The sequence below is a fragment of the Melospiza melodia genome, chromosome 5 (assembly GCF_035770615.1).
Source record: "Melospiza melodia melodia isolate bMelMel2 chromosome 5, bMelMel2.pri, whole genome shotgun sequence".
NCBI classification, from domain to species: domain Eukaryota; kingdom Metazoa; phylum Chordata; class Aves; order Passeriformes; family Passerellidae; genus Melospiza; species Melospiza melodia.
The window spans coordinates 30,263,879-30,291,868 of NC_086198.1; the positions used below are offsets into that span (position 1 = coordinate 30,263,879).

General features: G+C 40.7%; 1 protein-coding gene across 5 annotated transcripts in view; it reads left to right on the forward strand.

Moving 5' to 3' along the window:
* The first annotated feature begins 3,824 nt into the window (after positions 1 to 3,824).
* Positions 3,825 to 27,990, forward strand: part of DCLK2 (doublecortin like kinase 2) — a 79,424-nt gene continuing 55,258 nt past the window's right edge. The window contains exons 1-2 of one of the 5 annotated variants that reach the window (XM_063156754.1): positions 3,825 to 4,298; positions 16,734 to 17,068. In XM_063156754.1, the coding sequence (XP_063012824.1) occupies positions 3,884 to 4,298; positions 16,734 to 17,068 (750 nt within the window). In that variant the 5' untranslated portion in view covers positions 3,825 to 3,883. The remainder of the gene's footprint in view (positions 4,299 to 16,733; positions 17,069 to 27,990) is intronic. The other 4 variants (XM_063156753.1, XR_010027778.1, XM_063156755.1 and 1 more) reach the window with 4 other exon arrangements.

Genomic DNA, 27,990 nt, shown 5'->3' on the forward strand with positions numbered 1-27,990 from the left:
CCAGATACATACTTTTTTCCTAATACCACCCACTGCAAACTCTAATTCTGAACCGATTCTCACCTATCAATTCTATTAAATGTTCTGAGTAACTTGGATGTCACTGATTACAACCAGGATGGTAGAGAGTTCAAGTAACAGAAGGAAAAAAGACATTGTGTATGATGGTAAACTTTTCTTAGTTTCCTTTTAGAAACTTCTCACAGGGCTTGCTTGCTTTAAAACAACCCATCAATCTACAAAGCCAGATAGGAGCTCTTCTAGATACAAGATGAGATTTTAACCAAGAATTTATTATGCCTAGCACAATAAAAAAGAAAAGAGAAAAACAAAGTCAGGTGAGAGAACTGATTAGTTATCTGGACATGCAAACAGCAAGCTCTTTTCTATTCAAACAGGAAATGTATATTTACAGGGTAAGAATATCACAAGAATGAATGATAATCACATTTTAACAGTGTCTGGAGATTTAGGTTAATAAGCAAGGTATCATTTATACATGTAACCTTGCCTGCTGTAAAGTGAACCACTAATTTGTCAACCCCATTTTGGAGGAAGACTATGGGATTCCATAGGTCAGCTCCATACAGGACTGCACATTAATCACATTAATTTTCTAAACCCTAACAACAAATGTCCTTTGGATGTATATGGGGTTATTTTGGGGTTATAATAAATTGCCCTGATCTTGTAAAGTCTTTTAAAACATCTGTTTGGCTACGGAGAACTCTGTAGGGGAAACAACGTGTCAAAGAAAAGGCAAAGCATGCACACCAATGGAAGCACTGTGCAACAGGGGCTTGTAGATCTTACTAAAAATATCCATAGCATCTGAGGAGGACAAAAAAAAAACAAAACCAAAACCAGCACAAGTTGTAGGACCATGTTGAATTTCCTCCGCAGTTACACATACAGATCTAATCCCAACCTCTCTGTAAATAGCCTCTTAATATAGAAATAGTTTAGTTTTACAGATCAGAAGTCAATTTCATGTTTATATACTCTACAAAACATAGTTGCTCTACAGACATCAAAAGTTCTCTGTAGCACGAATTCCCTTTGAGGAGGACAGATAATTTTTCTGGTGAAAGCTGGAGAATTCCCTTTTAGCTTTACTTTACAGGAGGCTGCATAAAAATCCTTTCCCTCCACCCATCTCTAGCTAAAGATTTCAGAAGTCAGAGCAAGTCCCACACATGACATATCCTACCACCCAGCAAAACACCTTGAAAATGGCAAAATGCTAACCCTGGTACCAGATTCTCCAAGCTGTATTCAAACACAGACACAGCCAATAGATTAAATTTATATATATGTGTGTGTGTGTATATATATGTATATATGTGTATATATATATATATATATATATATATATGTGTGTGTGTGTGTGTGTATATATATGTAGGTGTCTTTGTGTATTTGCATCTTAGTCTGCATGAGTCCTCTGCTCACAGCTGAGCACTGTCCTGTGGCAATAGTTAGCAGCTCAGAGAGACAAAAGGTATGTATGAGAAGGGGATTAAACTTCCCTGGGCTTCTGTGACCTGCTTCTGAGCAAATGGAAAAAAGTTAGTCCAAATTACCATCTGCTGAGGTTTGAACTTAAAATGTGACTTGTTCTGTAAAGGCCAGACACGGCCATGCAGTGTGGAACCATTTGGGAAAAAATAAAACTTTGTAGCTGAGACCCATCCACTTTGGAGCAAAGTTACACACATGAGTTTGAATTTTGTCTGTGTAACATTGCCTGTAATCAAGATTAGAAACTATATATCAAAGCCAATCTAAAAAGTTGCTCCATACTGTTTTGTGACTTCTTGGTTCTGGTTCCTAGGCAAGACCGGCAAGTCTAATCTTAGCAAGTGTATTCATGCCCTGACTGTAACAGAATTCCCTCTCATTCAGTTATTTTTGTTGATCTTACCACCAGAGGAGATAATCTAGCTCCATGGTTTATCTCTTCTTTTTGCTTGTGGAGGTTTTCAGGCACCACAGAAGTTGATACTTCAATGAAGAGTGAGTTTCACTGATGTTTTCTATGTATCATCTTTAGAATATTGTAGCTAGATAATGTCTAATCTGCTTTGTAATAATGGTGAGAAAGTGCTTGATTTTATTGGTATTTCAAAACATAAAAAGAGAAAAATAATAAATCCACCAGAAATGTGGCAAAGAATATTGGACAGAAGAGCATACCTGTAATGACATAACAAAACTGCAACTTGCAACGTTGCAAGTGCAACATCTCTTTTTTTATGCAAGAGATGTAAAAAAACCAGAAAACATGTATGTACTTATAAAAGCTTTTATATTTATTTAAATTCTCGTTGTGCCAAGAAAGAAAATATGTTCTGTAATGGTTGAGAATAAGTTGTAAAGTAGTTGAAATTGCATCCATTTCAGTGCATTTGTTGGCCATTTCTATGAAAAGGGAATTTGACTTGAGCAACCCCAAGAACACTGAGAAGATGCCTGGGGAAGCCATGGAACGTGGGTTGCAGCACATTTAGGGGGTTTAGGCTCTGTGAATGGCTTTATTTGACTCCTTAGGGAGAGGGGTGGCAAATGCACAAGGAAAATCATAGAATCACAGAATGGTTTGGGTTGGAAGGGACCTCAACGATGATCTAGTTCCAAGCCCTCTGCCATGGGAAAGGATGCCTTTCACTGAACCTGTTTGCTCAAAGCCCCGTTCCAACAGGCCTGGAACATTTCCAGGGATGGGGCAGCCACAGCTTCTCCGGGCAGCCTTGTGCCTCACCATCATCTTATCATCTTATGGAAGAATTTAGTCCGAATATTCATTCTTTCTATCTATCTATCTATCTATCTATCTATCTATCTATCTATCTATCTATCTATCTATCTATCTATCTATCTATCTAATCTATCTAATCTATCTATCCGTCCGTCTGTCCATCCATCACCTACTCTCACTTTGAATCCATTACCCCATGTCCTATTGCTACATGCCCTTTAAAGTAGTTCCACCAATAAATGACAGGGATGCACAGTCTCCTGTCCCCTGGGATGTATTTTGGGCTGAGGGCCGTACAGAAGGAGCATTTTAGCGTTTTAACGCAGTGACTGACCCACGTAAAGCTGGGAGAGGGCTGGCGGGCAGCTCCGCGGGTGCGCCTGAGGGGCGGGCGGCCCTTGGAGGACCACCAGAAGGGCAGCACTACCCTGTAGGAAAACTGCGCCTCCAAATTCCCCTTTCCTACAAGAACCCCTTCCCGCTGCCCGCTCCCGCCGCTCCCACCCTTCCCACGGCGCTCCCGCCCCCGCCGGACGCGCTCCGAGCTGGCGCCGCCCCCGCTCCCGCCCGGCCCGGCCGAGCCCCGCCCGCTCCCGCTCGGGCTCCGCTGCCCTCCACGGCCGGGCCGCCAGCGCCGCTCCCGCCGGATCCGCTGCGGCTGCTTCCCCGCCGGGAGCCGGACGCTGCCCGCTCCCCGCGCCAGTGGCGGTGCTGCTGCCCCCGCTGCGGGAATCGGCGCTGCGGGCCCGCCGCCGCCGCTGCTGCCCGGCGGAGCCGGCGGGGAAGGGGCTGAGCGGGGACCCGCGCATTGTGCGAGCCCGCATGGGCACGGCGCGGGGGCGCGGCCGCGGGGCTCCTGCGAGCCTCTCGCCCGGCCCCCGGCAGCGCCCGTAGCCGGGGGGCGCCGCGCTCGGCCGTGAGGGATGCTTTTGTGCGCCGCAGCGGGCAGCGGCGGGGCCAGGGCTGCGCTGGCCGGGCAGGTCGGGCGCCGCGCTCAGCCGCAGCCCTCCCGGCCACAGCGGCCGGGCGCGATGCTCTTCTAGGCGGCCCGAGCCCTTGCGAGCGCGGCGGGCGGGCGTAGCAGCCCTCCCGTGCGGAGCTGGGAGGGCGGGCAGGCGGCTCCCCATGGCGAGCAGCCGGAGCATCGAGCTGGAGCACTTCGAGGAGCGGGACAAGCGGCAGCAGCGCTCCGGGCCGCGGCGCGGAGGCTCCGGGTCCGGCGGCGGCGCGGGGCCGCGGGGCAATGGGCTGGTGCCCAGCCCGGCGCACAGCGCGCACTGCAGCCTCTACCGCACCCGCACCCTGCAGGCCCTCAGCTCCGAGAAGAAGGCGCGCAAAGCCCGCTTCTACCGCAACGGGGACAGGTACTTCAAGGGCTTGGTGTACGCCATCTCCCCCGACCGCTTCCGCTCCTTCGACGCCCTCCTGGTGGAGCTCACCCGCTCCCTGTCGGACAACGTGAACCTGCCCCAGGGCGTCCGCACCATCTACACCATCGATGGCAGCAAGAAGCTCACCAGCCTGGACGAGCTGGTGGAAGGTGAGGACGGTGCCAAGGTCCGGCTGGAGCTGGTGGTGGGTTGTGGGCACTCCCTGGGGTGAGCTTCCCAGTCCCTTCCCGGATCAAAGCGGAGAGGTCGCCTTGTGACAACTGGCGGCCGCAGAACCCCTGAGGGCAAGGGCAAGTAGGGGGGTTGTGGAGGGCGGTGGGGCCTCATTTTCCCAGTGTGGACCATTCACTTCTCCCATCACCTTCAGCGCTGCCATCTGCATGCACCGGGCTTGACTCCAATGGTAGTTAAGCAGCAGGTGCTCTTTTCATCTGCAAGAACGGTGAAGTTTTTGGTTACCTTCCATTTGTAATAGAGGGAAATGCTGTAATTCTCCAAGTGTCATTGTTGTCTCACAGTGGCTTCACAGAAGGAGCCCCAGTGCTGTGAAAAAAAGGGTATCTATATCCTGCCATTTATTAAAACTAACAGGTGTAATGCCCTAGTTTCAGTGTGATCAGAGCCCATATTAACAGAGGGAATTATCTACCTTGCCTGACTTTCAAAAGCATGTTATGGAATCAGATGTATTTCAGAGTTGTTCCTAAGTAGCTTTTCATAATGGGACTTAGCTGCTGAGGTTATGTAGACCTTGCAAATCTGAACAGAGCAGTGCTTGACTGTCTCAAAATGGGACCAGAAATATTGTTTTGTGAATGACACATATGCCCCTTGTTTGTGGGGAGTGATAATTATGGAATGAGGAGCAGAATTCCCCAGTCTTTTCATCTGATGTCCTAAAATACAGTTTGAGCTCAGCATTGCCTCCTTCCCAAATGCCCAGGTGCACGCTGAGAGGTTTGTAATGAATTTGCATTTGATGGTTGTTTTCAATACATCAGCTCCCACCACAGTCTTCCACGCTGTGACCCTGTGTGCCAGGTGTAGCTGGTTTGCATTAATGAAGAACTGGGATTTTTTGTAGGCCTTCCAATGCCTCCTGCTCCTTAGGCTTTCAGCTGCCTGTCCTTTGAGCTTTGGTTTGGAAGCTTTCCTTTTCAAAGCAGTGCTGAATCACACCTGCAGAACTGGATGAGAAAGGGAACCTGAAGACCTTTATTTAATCCACCAGTAAGGATATTGGGAGTTAGGGACCAGCTGCTTCACAATATGGAAGAGAAAGGGGGGGCTGCAGAATTTGCTGTGCCAAATGGGTCTCCCTCAAAAATGATGTGCATGGAAGGGCACTTCCTGATAGTGCCACAGTGCTGAGGACTTACATGATCTACTATAAGGCTGTTTTACACTGACAACTGAAGTATGAAGTGGTTGTAGAGTGAAATACTGACCCTGTGGTGATAAAAGAAATGAAGTAAGTAAAACAACTGTCATGATTTGGTGGTTAATATAGAGACACCTTAAAAAAATATGATATGCTGAAGTGGTCACAGAAGTAAAAGGAGATGAAACTAGCAATAACATGGGGTGACTTTTGAAATGTTGCAGCAGGAATGATATTAGACTTTTATGACTTAAAGACAGAATTGCTTGCTGGACAGCCATATATACTCTTGCAACTGTAAATTAATAATTGAAAGCAAAACTTACTATTTGTCTCTTCAAATACTCATTGAAACCATAATCTTTGATGTGGCTCTTTACTGGAAGAATAAAGCAAAATAAATGTCACAGTCAAAATGCTACTTCCATGCTTTCTCAATGAAATAAAAGGGGGAAAAAAAGAATCCCAAAGACTTAGTCATCTATCCAATACAACTCTCAGGAATATTAAGAAAATCCTATAGCACCATAATTGGATTAGTATGTTCTCCAGTAAGCATGCTAAAAACTTCACCAGTGTAAGACTAATCACACAGAGAAAGAAAAGTATGTAGAGGAAGGAAAGGACAGCCAACAAGTAGTGAATCTGTCATTCCTTGAAATGATTTGTGGTTTTTGCCAGCTGTTTTGTTCTTGAGGTGCTGGAAGAGATTTGATTTGGGTTCATGTTCTTTATTTCTCATGGTTACCGCACAGCAAGCTTGAATTTCTGCTCTTGAGTAAATGCTCCAACATTGGTGTTGACCCAAAGCTTGAACTGCAGAAGCACCAGAAGTAGTTTTGAGTGGTATTTTGCTGTATTTCAATGTTTTCAGAAAGGAAAATAAAACTGAAGTGCTGTGGTGTGTGCCAGCCGCGGGCTGAGCACCAGACGGGCCATGGCTGCGTGATGCAATACCGAGCTCGCTGCTCTCTTGGCACCTTCCCAGTGCTCCTGAACTGGGACATGGAGTCACAGCAGTTCAGGTTCAGTAGTGGCAGATCTCTGCAGTGAGCAGAAGGTGAGTGCTCTGCAAACCTTGCCAAGCCAGCAAGATCTGCATTAAACCTCCCTCAGCTCCTGCCTATGTGTGTGTAGCTCTTGGACAGTGACGTGTCCCAGTACAGGGCAAGCTCTTTAAGGCTTATTTGCTGTTTATCTATCTGGGATATAAAAGCTGGCAACATCAAATTCTGCATCATACTGAGCTGAGTCACTGATAAATGTTGAGGGTTTTTTGAGTTTGGCTGTATTTGGCAATCAGTTTTATTGCTTGTCATTTTAAGAGAAAAAGAGCTGGTGCATGGACATACTGAGGATATGAAATATTGCTGTTCTGGGTTGAGCCAGTTAAAAATTGCACCAGATCATGTTTATTAGTCAAAAATAGAAGCTCCATTTTATGAAGCATATTGCTTTTCTTAACTGGATATGACAATCAAAAAAGCATGCTCTGCTGGACCAGCCTAAGGCAAATATAAATTATATTCTCAGCCCCTGTAGATTAGGAAACATTATGAGTTTGACAGTTTTCACTGTTTTCTAAAAATGGGAGGAATTTCATTGTCTGCTTCAGATCTGTTTGAGCAGGCAGATCCAGAGAGGAGGTGGGGGCTGGGACTGTTATGCTTTCTTATGGTGTTCTTTCTTAGAGCTTTACTCTCAGACATAACACTACTTTTTATTTTAGAATACACCATTTCACGTGTAATTTTATACTTACCCTTCAATATAAAATATTAAAAGGTAGATTATTTTTTATTTTCTACCAGAGTTAGCTATTTAAGTGTTTGTCTATTTCCTTCAGTTTCCCTTGAAAATATAGGCTTCCTAAAGCGTGATGCCATGGTAATAGAGCTGTGCAGCTCTTTAGTCCTGAGCTATGTGTTTTATGTGGATGGTTGTGCTCTGTCTCTTTGTTTTCATTGCCTTGTTAATGAAGGATGTGGAGAATCCTGACTGTACAGGTCTGCTGCAAAGCTGGGAGGTATTGTTGGATTTTGGGAGATGATAGCAACTGTAGAATTTATTCCTGGAAAGAGAAGTTCCGTTTGTTTTGCATCTAATAGAAATCCTAGTTCCCTAGAAAAATGGCTGAGAGTCTTTGTTCGTTCAACAACAGTGCGTAATTAATACAGTCCTTTATAAAATGTCAAGAGTTTTGTCTGCATGGTTGTGCACACAATCAACAGGCATCTGGAGGGAAGTCCTTGGGCAGGAGGTGGGAAGTTTTGAGGCAGGACAGTCCTTATGCATGGCCAGGACACGTAGCACAGGGCAATATCTGATTTACAGAGCTCTGCCTCATTAACACAGAGTTAGAGAATGTGTTTTGAAATGAGGCGTTGAACAATCCAAGTTTTTTCTGCCTTAGACCATAGTTGTTACTGCATATTACATTTTAATCCTGCATGAAGTGCCTGTGACTTTGGTTGATGTGCACTGTTGTATTAGGTCAAGAATATCTTTTCTCTTGTCAGGGCAAGCAGATGGTAGCACCAATTAATTAGGCAGTTCGTATTTTTGCTCATTTCAAAAGGTATGATTATCCTCCTGTGCTAGAGCCAGAGGCTGTAGCACTTTAAAAAACAAGACGCAAATGTAATAAGTTGAACAAAGAAGGGTAAAAAAGGAAGATGAAAGAAGGATTAAAAAACACTGAGAGCATATTCTTCCAAATACGTGTTCAAATCACTGTACTGACACAGTTCTGGAGCGATGGGGTGTGGATGTGAAATGCAGAAGTAATTCTTAGTTCACTTCCATCCAAGTAAAATAAAACAGTTCCATCACCATCTCTCTCCTAGTTTCATGGATGGGGACATTCTAGTTCACCTGAAAAGAAATTTTTAGTTTCTGTGAAGAAGGCACATGGTGTCAGGTGTGTTTGATACCAGGTGGCATTGACTGTCTTCCGAGAGCTTTTACCCTGCCTGAGCAGGGGGCTGAACTTCCAGAGGTCTCTTCCAATCTCAGCTGTTCTGTGAAAACCTGTAGGAAGTAATCTACACATCTTAATGTCTAAATCAAATCAAAAGGGAACTAATAGCAGTCATCTGCTAAAATCCCAGTCGTCCCAGGTTTTAAAAACTGCATGGGGAATTCTGAGTGCTGTGGATGAGGAAAGATCATGACTTATACAGGGTTATTAAAGGTGATATGAAAGTGAATTGTATGAAACTGATGAAGAGGGAAGTTGCTCAGAGTAAGGAAGGAAAGAGAAATTGAAATATCCCAGTCCTTCATAAAAGGGGTTATTTTATTTTTAGATCAGTCACATATGCTGTAAATACGCTGTTCCGGAAATCTGCTTGGCTTTGTGTTACAGAACACGGAAAGGGTACCCTGGTGAGTTTCCTAAAGTTAGAAAGAAGGTCAGTAGCCTTAATAACTATCTTGCTGTGCTAAATAAGCAGCTTTTGGTGGCTTTGAAGCTAAAGAGTTGCACCCAAAGAAGCCGAGGAACATAAGGTGAATAGGTGAAATCTGTGTAGATACCTGCCCTGTCCTATGGGATTCACAGGGGAACACATGCCTCAAAAATATGGAAACTGTTTTCCTTCCTTAGGGATGTTTTTACCTGTCAGCTGTACCATTCTCTGTTATGCAGAATGCCATTTAAAATGTGATCCTTTATGTGACTTTCAGGAGACAGTGCTTATTACTCTTGCAAAAAGCAAGCCAGAAAATCTTATTCAGATACTTTTGTTTCAAATATCCCTACTGAGGATTTTTGAGTGTTGCACACTTAATTAATTCCTTTTATTGTTTGCAACATGTGCATATGTGACATGCATTAGGTTAGAAACAGTTGGTTTCTAACCTAGCGCTAGGGAAAAGTAAATATCTGTAAATATTTCTTTAGTAGTTTCTATTTGTTAAGGACAAAAGGTCTGGATATTTCTAGGCTATTTGTTAAATGCTTAGCAGTGAGGTTTGGCTCACAAAACTTGTGCTGTGAAGAACCCCAAATGGTGAGGCAGCTTTGTTCCCTCAAAACTGCACGTATCACACTTGTGATGCAAAAGGGCAGGATGCATCCTACTTTTTTTGTTGGTATCTAATATTGCATGGCTGAATTTAGAATAGTTCATATAGAGGTATAAAATAATCAGGGTTGAAAGAGACTTTTGACATCTTCCAGTCCAACCATCCACCCAGCACTGCCACTGTAACCCCTAAACCTTTTAACCTTATCACCAGATCCAAATGCCTCTTAAACACCTTCAGGATGGTGACTGCCCCACCTGCCTGAGGAACCTATTCCAGTGCCTGATCACCCTAATAGTGAGAAGATTTTTTTCTAATATCTCATCTGAATTTCTCCTGTCTCAGTTTAAGACTATTTCCTCTATTCCTCTTACCGCGGGCATGGCAGAGGAGACTGACCCTACCTCCATCCAGCCCTCTTTCAGGGAGTTGTAGACAGCCATGAGGCCTGAGCCTACTCTTCTCCTGACTAAACAAACCCAGCTCCCTCAGCCATTCCCCTAAGACATGTTTTACAGACCCTTCCTGAGCCTTGTTTCTCTTCTCTGGACACTCTGCAGCTCCTCAATGTCCTTTTTAAGTGAGAGGCCCAGAACTGGACACAGCGCTCGAGGTGTGGCCTCACCAGGGCCCAGTCCAGGAACAGCCACTTCTCTGTCCTGCTGGCTGACCCAGGCCAGGGTGCCATCAGCCCTCTTGGCCACATGGGCACACTGGCTCAGGTTCAGCTGCTGTCAGCCAGCACCCCAGGTGTCCCTTTCTGTCCCCAGCCATTCCTCACCCAGCCTGTATCACTGCATGGCTCAGGTGCAGAACCTGACACTTCACCTTCTTGAGCTTCCTGCAGCTGTGTCCTCAGCCCACTGATGGAGTCTGTCCAGGTCTCCAGCAGAGCCTTCCATCCCCTGAGCACATCAGCTCAGTGTCTTCTGCACAATTACTGAGGGTGCACTTGATCCCCGTGTCCAGACCATCCACAAAGGTGTTAAACAGGACCAGCCCCAGGTGGAGCCCTGGGGACACCACTGGTGACCAACTGCCCAAAGGATTTATCTCCATTCACCACAGCACTCTGGGCCCAGCCATCCAGGCAGATTTTTACCCATTGAAGACTCCACCCACCCAAGCTGCAAGCACTCAGTTTTTCTAGGAGGATGCTGTGGCAGATGGTGTCAAACACTTTACTGAAGTCTAGATAGACCCTGGACAGACATCCACAGCCTTCCCCTCATCTACTAGGTGTACATGCTATTCTCCTTAATCCATGCATTTTTATCTTGAAAAGTGAGCTAGGCACATTCCTGAGGATTGGTGTTGAAGAAATAGATGACAAATAAAAAACTTTGTGGATGAGTTTCTAAGAAAGCAAACCAGTATTTAGGCAGCTGATGACCTATGGCTATTTGAAAGTCAGACTGACCAATGTAGTCTTGTTTTCTCTTTTTCCATTTTCTGTGTTTATCATCTGTATTTTCCTCCTCTGAGGGAATGGCAAGTGTTGTGTTTAGACTGGTGGCTGTCTGAAGCTGGAATCCTTTTACATTGTTCTCAAACCAGCTTGTTTCATGATAGTGCATCTGGTTATTAATTCACTGCAGCTAAATTATTAAGAGGCAGGTAGTGTTTCCTTGTCAATAGGTACTGTTCCATGTTTTCTAACTGATTTTCTACTGTTAATAAGACTTGGAAAACCAGAAGTAGACTTATGCCATTTGCTGATTATATTGTGACCCAAAATATCAGGAGATGTTTCTCTTTTTAAGCAAGCCTGTGCCCAAATTGAGGAGTTTTTGATGGTAGCAGGATTTCTTCATGGAAGAGCTGGCACCTTTAGCTTGCTCTGGGTGCTGTCCTGAATCATGGGATGGATTGTACGTACACTCTGTTGAAATTATGCTGTGAACTTATAAGGAGGTTTCAGACTTCTGCCAAAATGGCTCTGCAGCCTGGTTGAGCTTTCTGCTGTGGAAGAGTTTGGCTGGGCTCGAGTCCCAGATGTCACCTGCGTCTGGAAGTGTTGCATTATTTTCTGCATCTAAAGGAAAAAAAAGAAAACATTGCTAAATAGATCTTCCTGCTGCATTACTCTTTATTGTGCTTCTTTACCTGCAAATATCAGTGTAATATTAGAGACTAAACTCATGCTCTGGTCTGAAGCCTGGGGAACTGATTCATGGTAATGCCAATGTTGTGAGCTGGAGACATGGTATTTACTTTCCATAATGTAATTGCTATTACTCTGTGCTAATTGAAGCTGGTATGCTTACCTTTAAAGTCTTTCAAGAGTATAAATGGAAAGTGGACCTTCAAACCATAAAATTGACCATATTGAAGTCAACAGTGTAAATATTTGAATTATTGTTTATGCCTGGTTTTGGAGATGTGTCAGCTTTCGTGGGCTGGTAGATGCAAAAAGAAAAAAGCTACAGCCTGATCAAAATGCTGCTTGTCTCATAAAATACTTCCTTTTTATTTGGGATGATATGCATTTAGGTTATTCCCATGGAAAATCTCATTCGAGACAGTCAGTGAAACTGACTTTCAAATTTATTTATGTTTGTGATTTTTAACTATATTTTTATCTGTTAGTTTCAACAATGTTTAAAAACATTTGATTGGTTCAACCCTTCTAGACTCTCAAAAATCAAGTATTGTGTGTTATATTTTACATATATTAGTTTTCTGAAAGATTGTGGAGATTATCAGAAGTGTGTACTTGAATTAATCCCAAACAGATTTAAAATCAGGTCATACATGAAAGCTGTGAGCAAATATGGTGTATATATATGGTATATATATATTTTCAGGTTCTTACCTACAAAAAAATTAATGTAAAAAGCAGATAATACTTCTACAAATGACATGATATTTCTTCCAAACTGATGTACATAAAGGCATTTTTTACTTTGGAGGATAACTACAATAACTTAAACAATAGCACACCTTTTTAATGCTTGCTTGTCAAGTGATGGTGTTTTCTCAGGTGTGCTTTTTAAGCACACCGTTCTGTAGGAAAGTTTCCTGGAGTTAACTTTATAAGTGTGATTTAAGTTACTCCTGACATTTTTTTCCTTACATATTTTCATCTGGTAAGTATTGAATTGTATACCTCTGTCAAACAAATAAATGGTTAACTCATTCCTAGAAAACCATTCTTTATCCAGAGAGAAGCAATTGACTTCCTAATGATACTGCTTCTTTAGTTTTTTGTATTTAAATAGAACTTAGAAACCATGGGTGAAGTCCTGGCTGAGGTAAAATAATTAGAGATTTAAGTAGTATTTTCCAAACTTTATCCTTTAAATCATAAAACAGGAAAATCACTCAGTGAATGTGTTTTCTCACTTGCAGCCCTTGCTCTGGTCTTGCCATATGTGCCTGCCTCGCAGGTGTAGTAGTAAAATCTGTTTTCCATGCAAAACTTGTGTTACTTAACTTTATTTATATGTCTGGTATATAAAAGCAGGCATGGACTTTAAAGCACTTAGTAAACAATCTGTAATATACTATATTCTCAAGTAATTATACTTTCCTGTATCTGCCAACTATAGGAAATTTTCAATTCATTTTGGCAGATTTTATCTTTTTTTTTTAAGGTAAAATAGTTTGTGCTTCAACTTCAGGCTTGGCTAAATGCAGCTGAAACAAATAAATTGAAATTCTTTCTTTTAAGTTATTACATTGTTTGAACTTGAAAGCACTTCTTGACATTTGTTACTGTGGCCTCTGCTTAAAGGAAAAGTTACAAGAAGAAATCTGCATCACAACACTGAGATAATCAAGCAATTGTTTTATTCATGCATCCAGCAAGGGAAGTAGTAGGAGACAGTCTTACACTGCTATTTTAAAGAAACATAGATCCTTTTGGATTAATATTGACTGAAAATTTTGTAGAAGTACAATTTCTGCTGCCCTATAGGGTACTGTAGTACAGCTGTGACAGATAATAGATCACATTCCATGATAGTACAAAGGAGATGCTCTAGTTATGATTATGAGTCTGTAAAAGACAAAGCCAGCCTGCCTGTTGAAACTTTGCTATGATAAATCCTTAAGCATAGGGGCCTTTTGTCCTCTACCTTTACTTTATGTAAAACAATTAATTCACTTCAAGTTTGAGACTGTTTCTGAGTAGCTTTAATTTTTATTTATTTTTTTAAACTTTGTTAATTTAAATTTCAGCCGAGATTTAACTTTGAATTATCTTATTTTTGTGCATTTTTGGGTGTATTTTTGCTTGTTTTTTTTTTTTTTTTTTTTTTGTAATGGTCTAGGAAGTACATTGGTTTTGAGTCAGAAAGGATAATTTTGAACATTCTCAATGATGGTGAATTTTGAGGTACTTTGTAGAATTTATTTAAAGCTCTTCTGCACAAAAGCTGGAGAGATGGTCCCCAGAGCTTTGGCTGGGATAGAGTTAATTTTGTTCATGGTAGCTGGCGTGGGCTATGTTTTGTATTTGTTTTTGAATCAGTGTTGATAACAGGGGGATGTTTTTGTTCCTGCTGAGCAGGGCTTGCACAGAGCCAAGGCCTTTTTGGCTGCTCACACCATCCCACCAGTGAGTGGGCTGGGGGAAATGACACTGGGAGGTGACACAGCTGGGACAGCTGACCCCAACTGGCCCAAGTGATATTCCAGACCATATGACATCACCCTCGGCTTATAAATCTGGGGAAAGAAGGAAGAAGAGGAGGAAAGTTCAGAGTTAAAGCATGTGGCTTCCCAAGCCACCATTACCATGATGGAGCCTGGCTTTCCTGGAGGAGGCTGAACCTTGAGAAGTGGTGAACTGAGAGTTCCTTGTTTATCTTGGCTTGCCCCTGTGGCTTTTGCTTTCCCTATTAAACTGTCTCTTTTGCTTTCCCTATTAAACTGTCTCTATCTCAATCCATTAGTTTTATTTTACCCTTCTGATTTTGCCTCTTCTGTTCCACTGAGTGTGACCACTGCCAGCTTCTTGAGGTGCCTCTCCTTTGGCAGCTCTGGGTTTGGAGACAGACTTACTGGGCAACTGTCCAGACAACAAGCACAGTCCTTTGAATCTAGTGTTAGAGGCTGTGCAGGGGGAAACCTTTGCTTTCTATTGTAGCTGAGCTGCTGCCACAAAACTTTAATATCTTGGAATGTTTTGCGATAACAGGATAGATGATGAAAACGACTGTTGGAAGAGAGCTGTGCGCATCCTTAAAATCATAGGACCTCTTGGTCTGAAAGGGACTTTCTGAAGTCATCTCATCCAATATCTTGCTCAGGTTTGATAAGACCAGATTGCTTGGAGATTTCTCACAATGGAGCATGTAGTTCTAGGGCAGCATAAGCTTCTAGACACTACAGTCCTTACAAAGCTCTGTGAAGTTTGGGGTTCTTTTCTTCCTACCTGTAAGTTGGTGCTAATGTGCAGCATGCAGCCCTTTGTCAAGGAGTTTGTGTGCTGAAAACACCTCCTTTCTCTTAGCTAATTTTTTGGAGGAAGGAGGAGGAGTCTAGTTTTATCTGCATCAGTTTGGTTTTTGCACCACTTGATCTGTGAATATGAGGAGCAATAAGGAGTGAAGAGAAAGAGTACAGGAAAGGCAGTGGCATCCACAGAACTTCACCCCAGTTTCCCAGTACCTGAGTGGAATACAGTCCCCAGTAGTGTTTGTGGAGGCAGAACTGGCTGCCAGAATTTCCCAAACAAAATCATTGTTAACTTGGCTTAGTTATAATCTGTGTTCTTTCAAATACAGCAAGTAGACTTTCAAGAAGGTCTAAATAGAAGATAAATTACAAAGCAGTGTAATTAGTATTGGAAAAGAAACAAGGAAATTTTTCAGCTCACGGTAATTCTTCAGGACTTTGAAAATAGTTTAGTATATTGCTTTTAGAAGAAGCTCTCCAAATTTTAAGATAAATCAGCTCTCCAAACTGGAGTTCAGAATGCAAAAGTGTTGTTTAAAAGTTTTCTAAATGTATCTAAATGTAGGCATACATTTTGTAACTCTTACAGTTCTGTCCTCTAGATGCTTGTTTTACTCTTTGCTCCTCTTGCTGTGCATGTTAGAAGTGAGTTTGGTTTCTTCCAATAGTGACGTTGACTGTGTAGCTTTAATTTTAGAACAGATTAAGCTTTCTAAGATATAGGTAGCTCTCCTGTCTGGAGCAATGGTGTATTCTGTCAGTTTTGAATGCTTTACCATTTATCCTTCTGGCAATACTCTGCCCTTTCAGGAATGTCTTGGAATGTCATTTTGTGACACCTCAGGGATGTGGGTTACACAAATAACCCAGAGTTAAAGATGCCCTTGTCATGGATTACATCTTGCATATTGCTGTCAGGTGTCAAAAGTGTTGTCACAAGCTGCAAGTAGTCCTCCTCTTTTTTTTCCTTAAAAACAAAACAAAGACAGGAACATAAAACCCCAAACAAAACAAACAAGCAAACCAACAAAAACCACCAAAACAAAAAAATACCCAAAAAACCACACAACCAAAAAACCCACCCAAAACAAAAAAGAGCAAAAAAACCCCAAACCAAAACCAAAAAATCCCTGCAAACCAGCTTTGAGTTAGGAATGAAATTAAAAATGGGAAAGTGTAGAGGTATTGTTATGCTCCCATACTCTCAAATACTCATTTGGGGCCTCAGGAGGTGTTCATTGGTCTAAAAAATATCAATGTGGATGCATTTCAAATATGTGTCCTTGCTAGAAAGGCAGTAACTCCTGGTAGATTAAAGTGCCTTTCCAGGTAAGGGGTCTTGAGGTGCTTAAATTTATTCTGTTAAAACTTGCTGTTGTAAAGTAAGCACAGACATGGGTGTACATATCTTGAGATACATGGTTGAAGGATATATAGGAGAGGACCTGGAATTTGCTGTAGAAGAAAGCTCTTAATGTTGTGTTGAGCTCAAGTAATTTAAGCACTTACAAAATGACTCAATCCAAAAGACATGTGAAATACCTTGAACCTCCTCATCACCCACTACTTTTTATACCGGGAGTCTTTTGAAACCTGTTGAAAGCACTCTGAGAGTGTTGTTTGGTTGGAAACCTGATAATTTACTATCCCCCTTGCCAAAATACAGGAAAATCACTCCCAAAATGTTTGTATTTTTTGGTTTTTCTAGTTTTTAAGTTGACAAAGTAGCTGCAAACCCCCTTCAACTGTGAACATGTCCTCTTCTTTTCAGGTGAGAGCTATGTGTGTGCGTCCAATGAGCCGTACCGCAAGGTTGATTACACCAAGAACGTCAACCCGAACTGGTGCGTGAACATAAGGACTGGCTCCAGCCGCTCCTTGACGTCTCTGACATCCTCGAGGAGCGAGGTGAAGGAGAGCAAAGACTTCATTAAACCCAAACTGGTGACTGTTATTAGGAGTGGGGTAAAGCCGCGGAAAGCTGTGAGGATTCTGCTGAACAAGAAGACTGCTCACTCCTTCGAGCAGGTCTTGAATGACATCACCGAAGCCATTAAGTTAGACTCGGGTGTAGTCAAGAGACTTTGTACACTGGATGGGAAGCAGGTAGGAGAATAAACTGCTGTGGCCATCTAATAATCTGAGATGCTCACTTTTCATAAGTTTAATTCTTGTTACTGTGTATGCTTTGATCTGCTTCTGAATAATGACAGTTAAAAAAATCAACTTTTAAAAGCTTTGTTAAAATATTAATATGCACAACACAATTAGAATTGTATATAGCGTAAAATAAGTGGATCTTTACATTCAAGTAAAACAAATTTTTTTTTTATGCCAGCCTTTTTGCATTGCTCAAAAAAGTGACTGTTTATTGACTAATACAGTTTATTCGAAACATTTGAACTTGTTAAGATATCTATGTGTTTTCAGACTACCATGTAGTGGCTGAGTGGTATAAGAAAAGTATCAATGTCTCCTTCCATTGCACTTCCACAGATTGCTGTTTCCAGAGGTAGTAACTGACATGAGCTGAGGTCAAGAATTGTATCTAAAATGAATCATTCTGGGAGGGTGGTCATATCTTTGCAGCTTGCTTTTTTTTGCTTTTAGTTTTATCTCTGCAAAAACAAAGCTAGGGTTAATGATGTGGTAGGTGTGTATTCTTGCACAGAAATACAAAGGGTGGCCCACAGGATGTTCTGCTGCACCAGTTTAAAGTGTCAGGAGCACACTTGGTGTTGATCAGTCACATTAATGACTCAGCCCTTCATAGAGCAGGACTTTGATACCTGAGGCTTTTATTTGACACTGCTGTGGAACTCTGACAGAATTGTGACTTTAGTAATAGAGCAAGACAGGCGCAGAGTAGATCACATTGGTATCAGGTACCCAGACTCTTGTATTGTTGACTAAACATTGATATCCTTGCCTATTCAACAAGTACTTATATACACCTGCATACCTGTACATCTGCATGAAGTAGTTGTAAAAGTTTCAGTTGTGTTCAGAGATCTGGCATTTTTATTTTCATTATTTTTATAATGTTGAATGCCAAAAAACCATTTTTTTTGTGGTACAAGCTTCTAGCAGATGTATTGCAGAACAAGTGCACTTAGATTACCTCAGTATGAGCTCTGTCTCTGGTTATGTTCTGTGTGCTTAAATACACTTTTTGTAGGGAAATATGTGAAAAGAATAACTTCTGTGTTTTGATGAAAATGTAGCAAGGCAAAGGCTTCACTGAAACTCTTCGTTTTCAGTGTTTGGTGGCAGCACAATGATGTGGCAGCTCCTTAGTTCTTCTAATAGGTTTGATTTTAAATGAGATTTGTTAATGCTGCTTCTTAACAGAGAATCCTTCCTAGGAGCATCCAAACAGTGTTTGTCATGTTTAATTTAATTCATAATAAAATAGCATAATAAAATATTTATTATGCAGTAATGAGTCTCTTTAGCCCATGAAGTGTTCTGACACTGTCTCAGGATTTTGGTCCTCTCAAGCAAGTAGGGAGTCAGTAAGGGAAACTGCAAGAGCTAGGATTGTCAGTTCACATTCACCTCTTCTTGCATTGTCAAAACAGCAGAAACCCACTGATCTTCACTGATATGGAGGATGCAATAGTACATCAGGGATCAATAAAAGTAGTTAACTACTTTTATTATTAAATATCATATACATTACTTGCATGTGGCCATCACCCATGGTGGATGATGACTGTTTTCAGTCTGTGGTGAGGATGGCCAATTATTGGTAATGCTCCAAAATACGAATTTTTTTTATTTTTTTTTTTCTGCAGGACCTCCTCCTCCCCTTCTGTGGTAAAGGCAGTCAGTGAACTTGGGCTTCAGCTGTAGGAGTGTTCTGAGGCGGGATTGAGAAATCCCTAATTCTGACTGCGAGCATTCTGCAGAGAGTTGCTGCATGCAGCTGCCTCTCTGTGTGAACTGTTCCAGCAGCAGCAGTGTGTAAATGTGGGGACCTCCCTTCCATTAGGAAGACAAGCCTTGTGCTTTCCCACAGACTTTGGGAAGGAGCCTTTGTTGCACAACCGCAGTATAACTGTGTTTTAGGAGCTTGTGAGATGGAGTGCCCCAAAGAGAAGACCTATCACTTCAAACACCCTGGCAAAAAATAAAAGCCTTCTACTACTTCCCTAGGAGGATGGAGAGTTCTTGTTTTGTTTTCTTTTTTGTTTATTTCTCTTTCCCCAAAGTGAAGGGCTGACCCCAGTTTGGGGCAGTAGGGTTTTTTTTAAATTTGTTTGTTCTCTGCCGGTATATGTAGAGGTTGGTGCCGAAGGGCTTTTTGGGGTTTGGCACATGAAGAGTTGCTTTGCTGCCAGCTACCAATTGGTGGAAATTTCTGAGCCTATTTTCTCTAATGTAGTAATTGCTTATTCTTCTAAATCTGCTAGGGAGGCAGATCTTTTATGTTTGTTGTGGTGTTGGCACAGCTTGAAAGGCAACCATTAAAAAAAAGGCATTTTGTAAATGGCTGTGTTCCTATAAATGTAGCCCTTGTGTTTCTCATGGTTCTAATTTTTTTCCTTGCTCCTTCATATTTTTGTCTCTGTGGAAATACTTTTATTTTTTTTCCTGAGTGAATAGGCTTAGGTTGTATTTTCTGTTTAATATGAAAACGGGGGTGAAATTCAGATGATTAAGACATGCATGTATAAAACTTATATCCTTTGATTAGGGAATGCATTGTTCTGTTAACTTATGGTGTGATTTTTTTTATTCCATTAGAACCATTTAATGTGTAGGAAGAAATGGTGATAAAACCAGTGATCTTTCTGACCAGTGGAAGAGAAAGGATGTTTTCAAAAGAGTTTTTATTTGCTCTCCTGACTTCATTAATCTTGACTGTTGCAAAATCTTGATGATAATAGTAAAACAGAGAATAACACCTGAGTTGGATGTTTTCCTTGATTTTTCTGTGTGAAAACAGACAAGTGTCTGGTTTTTAATTGTAAGTTTTTATAATATTGCAAGGTTTCCTTTTATCTTCAGTTTCAAAATGAATGCTGTAACTTAACATATTAGTGCTTTGTAGCCTGAAGTACAGATCTATTTTTGAATTGTTCTGATGCTGGGCTTAATTCTAACTTTTAAGCTATTGAGAAACCAAATTTTTTTTAACCTCCCAAGATTGTTGAGAAGATTTTTAAGTGAGAGAAATATTTCTGTGCAAGTAACTGGGCTTTAACTTTGCAGTGCAGGCTTCTGCTGTTCCAGTCTTTGTGCTTGTGACATTGAGGTTTGCCTAATATATTTGCTTGACCAAAGTGTTTTCCTTACTTGGCTGCATTTTCCTGGAATCTGTCACAGTCCTACTGTGAAGCAAGGACAGTCAGACTGAAACTTCTCCAGTTGGGAAGTTAACCCTTTGTTATCTATGAAGAGAATGGAGGATTTCTTTCTTGCTAAACAAGCTTTGAGCTTCAGTAATTGTGAAGTGTGGGGTGGTGACTGTGTGGTAAGTTGGGGGGAGAAATTCCCTGTGAGAAGCTCACAAAAACCCATACACAACTCTGAAGCTTGTGTTATTTAACACACAAAAGAAAACTAAATCTTCACACTTTTTAAGCCTGCAGTGTGTTGCAGTTTCATGGATTAATGTCCATGACAGAATTGAAAAGGTGGATGAGACACCTTTTCTATACTCTGTTGTCAAAAGAGTGAGAATGCACCAAAAATTAGCCTTATTTTGAAAGTCTTTTTTGATGGGTATATTGGGGGCTATCTCTGGAACCAAAAGTTCTCCAATTTTCTGGTAATGAATTTTTTTTTATAAAGTGTTCATTAAAAGTAAATTGGTAATTGAAGAAAACAGTTACTACATGTGGATGTATTTATCACTCATTGTGCTCTCCTCCCAGTGATTTTTTTATTCTCTAGTGACAGACTCAAAAACTCTTAATAGACAAGATAGCTTTTGAAAACTGAACTTTGTATTTGCTTTGCTCTTAACATACCCATCACAGAGGGCAGAAAGCAAAATAAGGGATGAGCAGGAGAGATTTTGTTTATTATTGTAACAGATTTTCCCAATATTCTTGGTAGGCTTTAGTCATTCAGATCTCAAAAATTTCCATTAATACAGTATTTTTGCTACAATCTTAATCTCAGTAGAGATCTTATTGTTTAGTATTGAGAGAAGTTTTAGAACATATGAATTTCATTTTTCTTAGTTTTTTTGTTTCGTTGGCAAAGTCCTACTTGTATGAGATGATTTTTTAAAAAATTAATTTTATTTCAGTTAAGTACTTTTTGGCAAATATTTCCCTTTAGTTCAATTCTCTCCTACTAAAAGAGGATGTTCCTTAAGCAACCAGGCTTTAGACGTGTCCTTTTTGTGTTTTTGTCATTTAATTATGCTGTTACATCGCTGATGTCTCATTGCAGGCTAAGAAACTAGTGTAATAGAAACTTGTTTCAGAGTTAACAGGCATAATTTCTAGTTGAAAGCTACCGAAGTAAATCAAGTGTTTATCCTCCATCTCAGACTTTAACCTAATACAGACACTGTACAAATGTATTGGAAATGGCACAGGTTTGAATTTTTGCTACAAGCAATTTTGCAAGAAGAGAAATCTCCAGATTTATTTTTTTTCAGTTCTAGTTCTGCTGAAATTTAAAATATTATTTTAAGCTGAAATGTTGCATTATTCTGCAAGTATGAGGGGAAGAAATCCTTAAGCCCTCACATAGCTCACAACTCTTTATAAGGCTTATATATTGTTACTGTGGAATGTCAGTGGCAGCTGCAGAGAGTGATTCTCTGCATTGCAGATCCCACAGAGGGAATTTGTGGGCAAGGAGTCTTTCCTCAGCTAACTTCAAGATTTTGAATAGCAATGTTAGGCCCTGAATTCATCCTGAAGTCTGAGGGTCACAAGTGGTAGAGTCAGCTTACAGAAAGGGATTTACAATTTGCCAAGGTGCAGCGGAGTGATTGGGGATTTGACACTGTGGAGATGATTGCCAATAGAACTATGCAAAGAGTAGATATGTTGGATAGAAATGCTTTTCAGAATTCATGGTTCATATCTACATGAAAAAGAAGTGAATCTGCCTATTTTGTGGAAAGAGGCATTTTTATTGCTGGTTTGGAGTTTGTTTGGAGGTTTTGTAGCTGGCAGGAGTCCGCAAATTAATAATGTGTGAGAAATAGTAAAGCATTTTGTGGAAATGAACCCAGAAAGTATATTTAGATTGTCTTTAAAGAAAAGGAATGGAACTTCTAAAAGAGATATTTTTCAAGAGAGCAGGAACTAAGCGGCCTGTTAAGTTTAAATCAGAAAATATACACACAGTAGAGCAGAGGAAAACTCATACTAGATGTCAAGAGCCATTCTTATTCACTGGATCAACTTGAAACAAAACCAGCATGGAAGAGCTAAAGATTACTTTCCAGGGCATAGGGAAACCCTGAAAAGCAGTTTAGAGGAGTTCTGCATGAGTCTAATGATCTTACAGCTGATATTCCTGAGATATGATGCTGGTCCCTAAGGTTGAGCTGAACAAACTTAACTCTTAGGGCAAAAAATTGATGGAGCAGTACTATGAATCACTTTCTTGTGGTTGGCTGGATTATCTCCCTTTGTTTGAGGAAATATGTAGCAGTAGAATACCTGTACTACCTGGAAGTCAAAAAATTGTAGTTTGGTAAAAAGTCACGTTTGTACAGTCACTTTTATGAGTGTTACAGACCAGAAGGGCACTGACACAGCACCTGTCTCTTCAGGGAGCCTGCCTGTTTGGGTTGAGCTCTGAACACAGGATGCTTCAATTGAGAGCATGAGGTGGGATTTTGGGAAGGTTTGGGGGCTTTTTTGTTGTTTGTTGGGGGTTTTTTTAACAAGACATAGTTATGAATCAATGACTTGACTGCGGAGAGAGACAAGGGGAGGAAAACAATAGTGGCTACTTCTTTGTATCTGAAATAAGTTTTTTTCATGCTGTCTTTTCTCATCAGTCAGCTAGGGAAGCATGGTCCAGAAAAAATGCACTACTTACCAAATGCACTGTTGGAATATTGCTGTTCCCAGTGGTTATGGATGACTCACTGCCAAACTGGAATTTCGTGTTGAGTAGGGGTCAATGAACGTGTGTCTGCACGAGTCTCTGGAAATGACCTGGAAGATGGGATGGAGGATGTGCTTAATAAATACAGATGAGCTACAGGAAGCCTGGACAACAGAAGATTAGAATCTTGACAAACTGCAAAAAGAGCTTAGGACAAAGCAGGTTGAGTAATCTTGCACTCACTGGTTGTTAACAATGCAGATAGAAATGCCACGTGTCCTGGCTGAAGTGGTAAAGGATCACAGCTGAAGATGTGGAGATGAATTCATGGTGTCACTGGTTGTGCGCAGGAGGGAAAAGCCAACATCCATGTGGAAGTTACAGTCAATCATCTTGTTCTTGATATATGTGTCAGGTGCTCTGTCCTATTCAATGCAATGATGCCAGCTAGAGACAGCTTTATTATGGAAATCCAGAAAGGAGTAAAAAGATTTAAGGAAACATGTTCTATGAGGAAAGATTAAAGGAAAATGGATCACTGAGATGATAGAAATATAATCAACAAGATTTTTGGGGTGATAAACAAAAAAAAAAAACCTAGCAGCAAAAGAAAATTACTTCTGTGTCTTCCCCATGTATAGAAAAAGAAATAATAGGCTTACAGTAAAGATCAGATGCTGTGGAACTTGAAGGTAGATAGTCACAGTAAAAATAAGAACAATGAAGAGGTGATTTTTTTATTACTGTTTTCAGCAGATAACTCGAGTCCAGCAGTCTCTAAGGTTTCTGAAAACTGATTTGGTTTGAGTGTTTTCAGTAACTAAAAGTGATCTACCACTTTGGAAGAGCTTTTAAGCTGAAGATAAAATGACAATTAGAATATCTGTTAATATTAAAGTGTGCATGTGTACTCACCTGCAACCAACAGAATTCAACCAGCAGGGGTTACAGTTAAAGTAAATTTTAACTGTAATGCTAATGCTAGCAAACCTCTTCTAATGTTTGATGTGAAACGTGACTTAAGGGAAGCTGGGCTTGTGCTGGAGGCTGGAATTGTTTCAGAGGGCAGCTCTGGACAGATGCCTGTGTCTAGTCAGTGTGGGATACAAACCTTGCAAGTCTTACTGAGAACAAAAGAATTAAAGTGGCTGTAATCTTCAGGAAGTCTGTATGGCAGGAAATGAATTCATCCATGGACACTGCTACACGGTATTTTGGTCAGACCTCCAATTGGTGTGCTCAGAGCTGGGAGCCAGGGCTGTTTATTGCTAGAAGGAAGGAGGAAGTAGCAAACTCGAGCAGAGGAGATAATTTTGGCCTCTGCTCATGGACATAGAAATATTCCTATCTCTAGTTATATGTGGAAGGAAGTGTTTGTCTGAAAGTAACCTGAAATTAACCCTGCCCTGTCATAGTTGCAGCAATCTGAAAAATACTCTAAATATGAAAGTACAGAAGTCTTTTCTGTACATATTCATCATGGAACACTTTCCAAAGCATTTTCATTACATGCCGTGGTGCAAAATACACAGGCAGATAATGTGGGGTTTATGATTTAGCCTGGAGAGTATTTACAATTTTTTTCACAGTTGCCAGAGGATCACATTACTAGTACAATTATAATTTTAAGAAAAATAAAAAGGAAAATTGTAAGGATTTTGTTTCAAAGCAGCAAAATTGTGATGCTGAAGGTGCTGCAGAAAAAGGATTGAAAAAGAAACAGAGCATTGAACATCTAGGGAGTCGTCTCAGAAGAGTGTGTTAAACTTGAAGTGAGCAATAATGCTGAGGAAGCTCTTCAGCTTTGTTGCATATGCAAAAAATAAAGGTCATGCCATGTGAAACAGCCACAGTCTAGCCCTGGAAAACTTGGCCCTCTGGAACAAAGGTCTTTAGAATTTGTCACAGCAGGGGAGCCCCTGTGTCCTATTCTTGCTTTCTGGAGATCAATAACCCAGAATACAGTACAGATAGAATAGAGGACGTATCTCTTTCCTTCCCACAGGGATGCACAATTCTGGCTGTGGGGCTGTGCCTTAATGTTACCTGGAGCGTGATGGCTGGTGTCCTCTGGGTGTGAATTTAATCTTTTCCAGCAAGGTGCAGTTTAGAGATGTGAGCAGTAATACCCATTGCCATTGGACTAGCAGCTTGGTGAAGTGTGATGTTAAAATAATAGATTATTTCTAAAAATGAACACAAAATCAGAACCTGGTGTAAAGTCAGCACTTTTAAATTACAGTGTGGCAATTGAAAGATTTGCTGATATTTTAGCTAACAGCAAGCATGTGTCCCCTGCTAAAAGTGACATCCAACTTGCTGAAGTCTTTGTGGATCTATAGAGAAGATAAATCCTACTGGGATTTCAATTTTTGTCCGCTCACACTGAGAGCTGACAGCACTTAATAAAAATGACATGCTGCACAGTGTGGGAAACAATCCCTGCAGAAGTGGTGGTGTCACCAGCAGTAGCGTTGTATCTTTGTTGATGTATGATTACAATAATTTTAGTGATGGGTTGCAGAAATGGGGTGTGGAGCTCTTGGAATAAAAGAGCGGTATGTAGCCATTGTCTGCCATCTGCCATGCTAGAGATTGGGTCACATGGCTTGGAAACTAAACCTTGGGAATTTGTTATGTCCCGCTGAGCCTGCCCATTAACAGATAATTAGTCTGGTAAAAATCTTTTGAATTTATTCTGCAGCTGTCATATGCCAGATTAGGATTTATGTCACAGGTTCCTCATTACTTTGAGATCTTGGAATTTTTTTTTCCGGTAATCAAATTACCCTGTGTTCCTTCAGCAAACAGTTCTTACATTATAACATTTTAACATGCAAATTTTCTTTAAGAATCTTGCTACATCTTACAGTGTAAAGCTGTTTACCAACCATGAATGAAAGGGTTTCGATGCTGAATTTTCTTTGTTCCTGTTCATAATGAGCAGAATTTCTAGTTTTAGGCTTTGGCCTTCAGGTTGTCACATTGATGGATCTGTAGCTGCTTCTTGGTTGGCTGTAATCAGCTAGTGTTTCTTAAGTTTACTGAAGCATGACTGAAATCTTAAAATATGAACTTTTATATTAGTACCAGTTGCTAAGAAAAATGATGTTCTGTTTCTTACTAAATTAATGGCAGGAAACATGAAACAGTTTGTTGGAGAGAGGAAAGGAATATTTGTCTTTAATGTTTAAAATATTGCTCGCTGATTAATTTGCAGTGAACCTTTAAACAGAGAAACCTGAAGACTCAGATGGAAAAGCAATATTAAAGTCATAGTAACACAAGCCAGTTCCTAAAAGCAAAGAGCTTCCCAGCACTTAAAAGGAACAGTGACCCTGTTTATGGCTTGCAGATTGAAAGCTTTGCATAGGAGGGAGTGATAACTCAGTGTTTACAGTGTAGGCAGTAAAAGTCAGTGTTCTTGTAGCACTTGTTCACTGAGCCAACAATCTTTTCTTTTTTTTCCTGTTGTGCAAATATGCAATCTATGCCACATTCTTAAATATTTATTTTGTTTATATTTATTTGGTGTTTTATTTACTCAGTGGTGCAGAACATCTCTGTATTTATGAAAGGCTTCTTGAAGAAAACAAAATATTTCAGAAGAAAGCAAGAAAGGATAAATATAACTTCTAAGCTAAATGGGAAGTTGAATTTTTGGCTAGTAGATTTGGCTTTTCTTGGCTTTTCCCATCTTATCTCTTACTTTCAACTTGCCATGTACCTAGGGTCTTATGGATAAAATTATTGGAAAACAGGCCAGTTAGCTAAAAAAAAAGGTTATGCTACAAAGAGTACCAGAAGAGCCAAAATCCTCTTTGTAAATTGTTTCTGAAGGTGCTGTTTCCTTGCATGTAAAAATCTGCTGTTCCTCTTTTAAAGAAATCAAGGGTCTGGTTGATTTAACCAAGATAAAGTTGATGAAGAGAAGAGCAACTGTGAGAGACAGGCATTCTCCCTGTGTTTTGCAAGGGACCCAATAATGCAGACACTTAAAATATGTCCATGTGGCTGTACAGGCAGAAGTCTGGAGAAGTCTTGGAAGTTGGAAAGTGTTCTGGTTTAATTTGCAAAGAGGACACCCTGGTGTCCTGAACATCTGATTCAAAAAGCCCTCCATCTCTAAAAACAACTATTCTGGCTATTCCCTTTGTGGCTGATATTTTTGTCTTGAAGGGAAAAGTATTCTTTCTACTTCCCTGGACCCTGGGGGGTTAAGCAGGGAAATCTGTCTGCAGATACCCATGAAAGGTCTATTCCATAGTTTTTCCACACTAATCTGTTGTATTAGAGCATGTTTTTAACATTTGTTTAATATATATATGCAAAATAGAATATATTCCTTTATATTTTTACTTAAGGCAAAAATGCAGTGAAATGGATATTCTAGTCTTGTAAAATCTAAGGGAACAATGAACAAATGATGAAATCTCATTTGCAAAGCTCTGTATTTTTCCTCCTTCACTTTCATACGCAAACAATACAATTTCCTGGAGTTTTAGTATCAGAGTGGTGTTATTACCTGCAGCTCTGGAAATCTGTCACCTCCTTGGGAGCACACTCCTGGTTCAAGCACTAATCTTCCTTTACCTGGCAGGGATTTGCTTCTGCTTTTGGACTGACGTAGGTAATTGGATGTGTGAAAACTTCGTCATTGTCTTCTGTCACAAAACATCAAGAAGCCCAGGAGAGAAGTTTCAGTCCAAGGTGCAAAGCTGTTTTCTGAGAAGTTTTTAGGGACTGAGAGGCCTTTGAATACTCTTGAAACTAGTAATTATTTTATAGATTTTATTGCGTTTGGCACGTGAATACATTTGGTTTTCTTCCAGCACACTTTGCACATTACTTTTTCCATCTTCTACTTCTCAAACATTTGATTTAAAAAAAAATGTATTTGTGAAGCTTATCTCAATAACTTCTTTTTCTTCCTATCTATATGTCACTGAATATTCAAATTTTAGAACAGTACTAAAGTTAGTGGGGGAATGAAAATG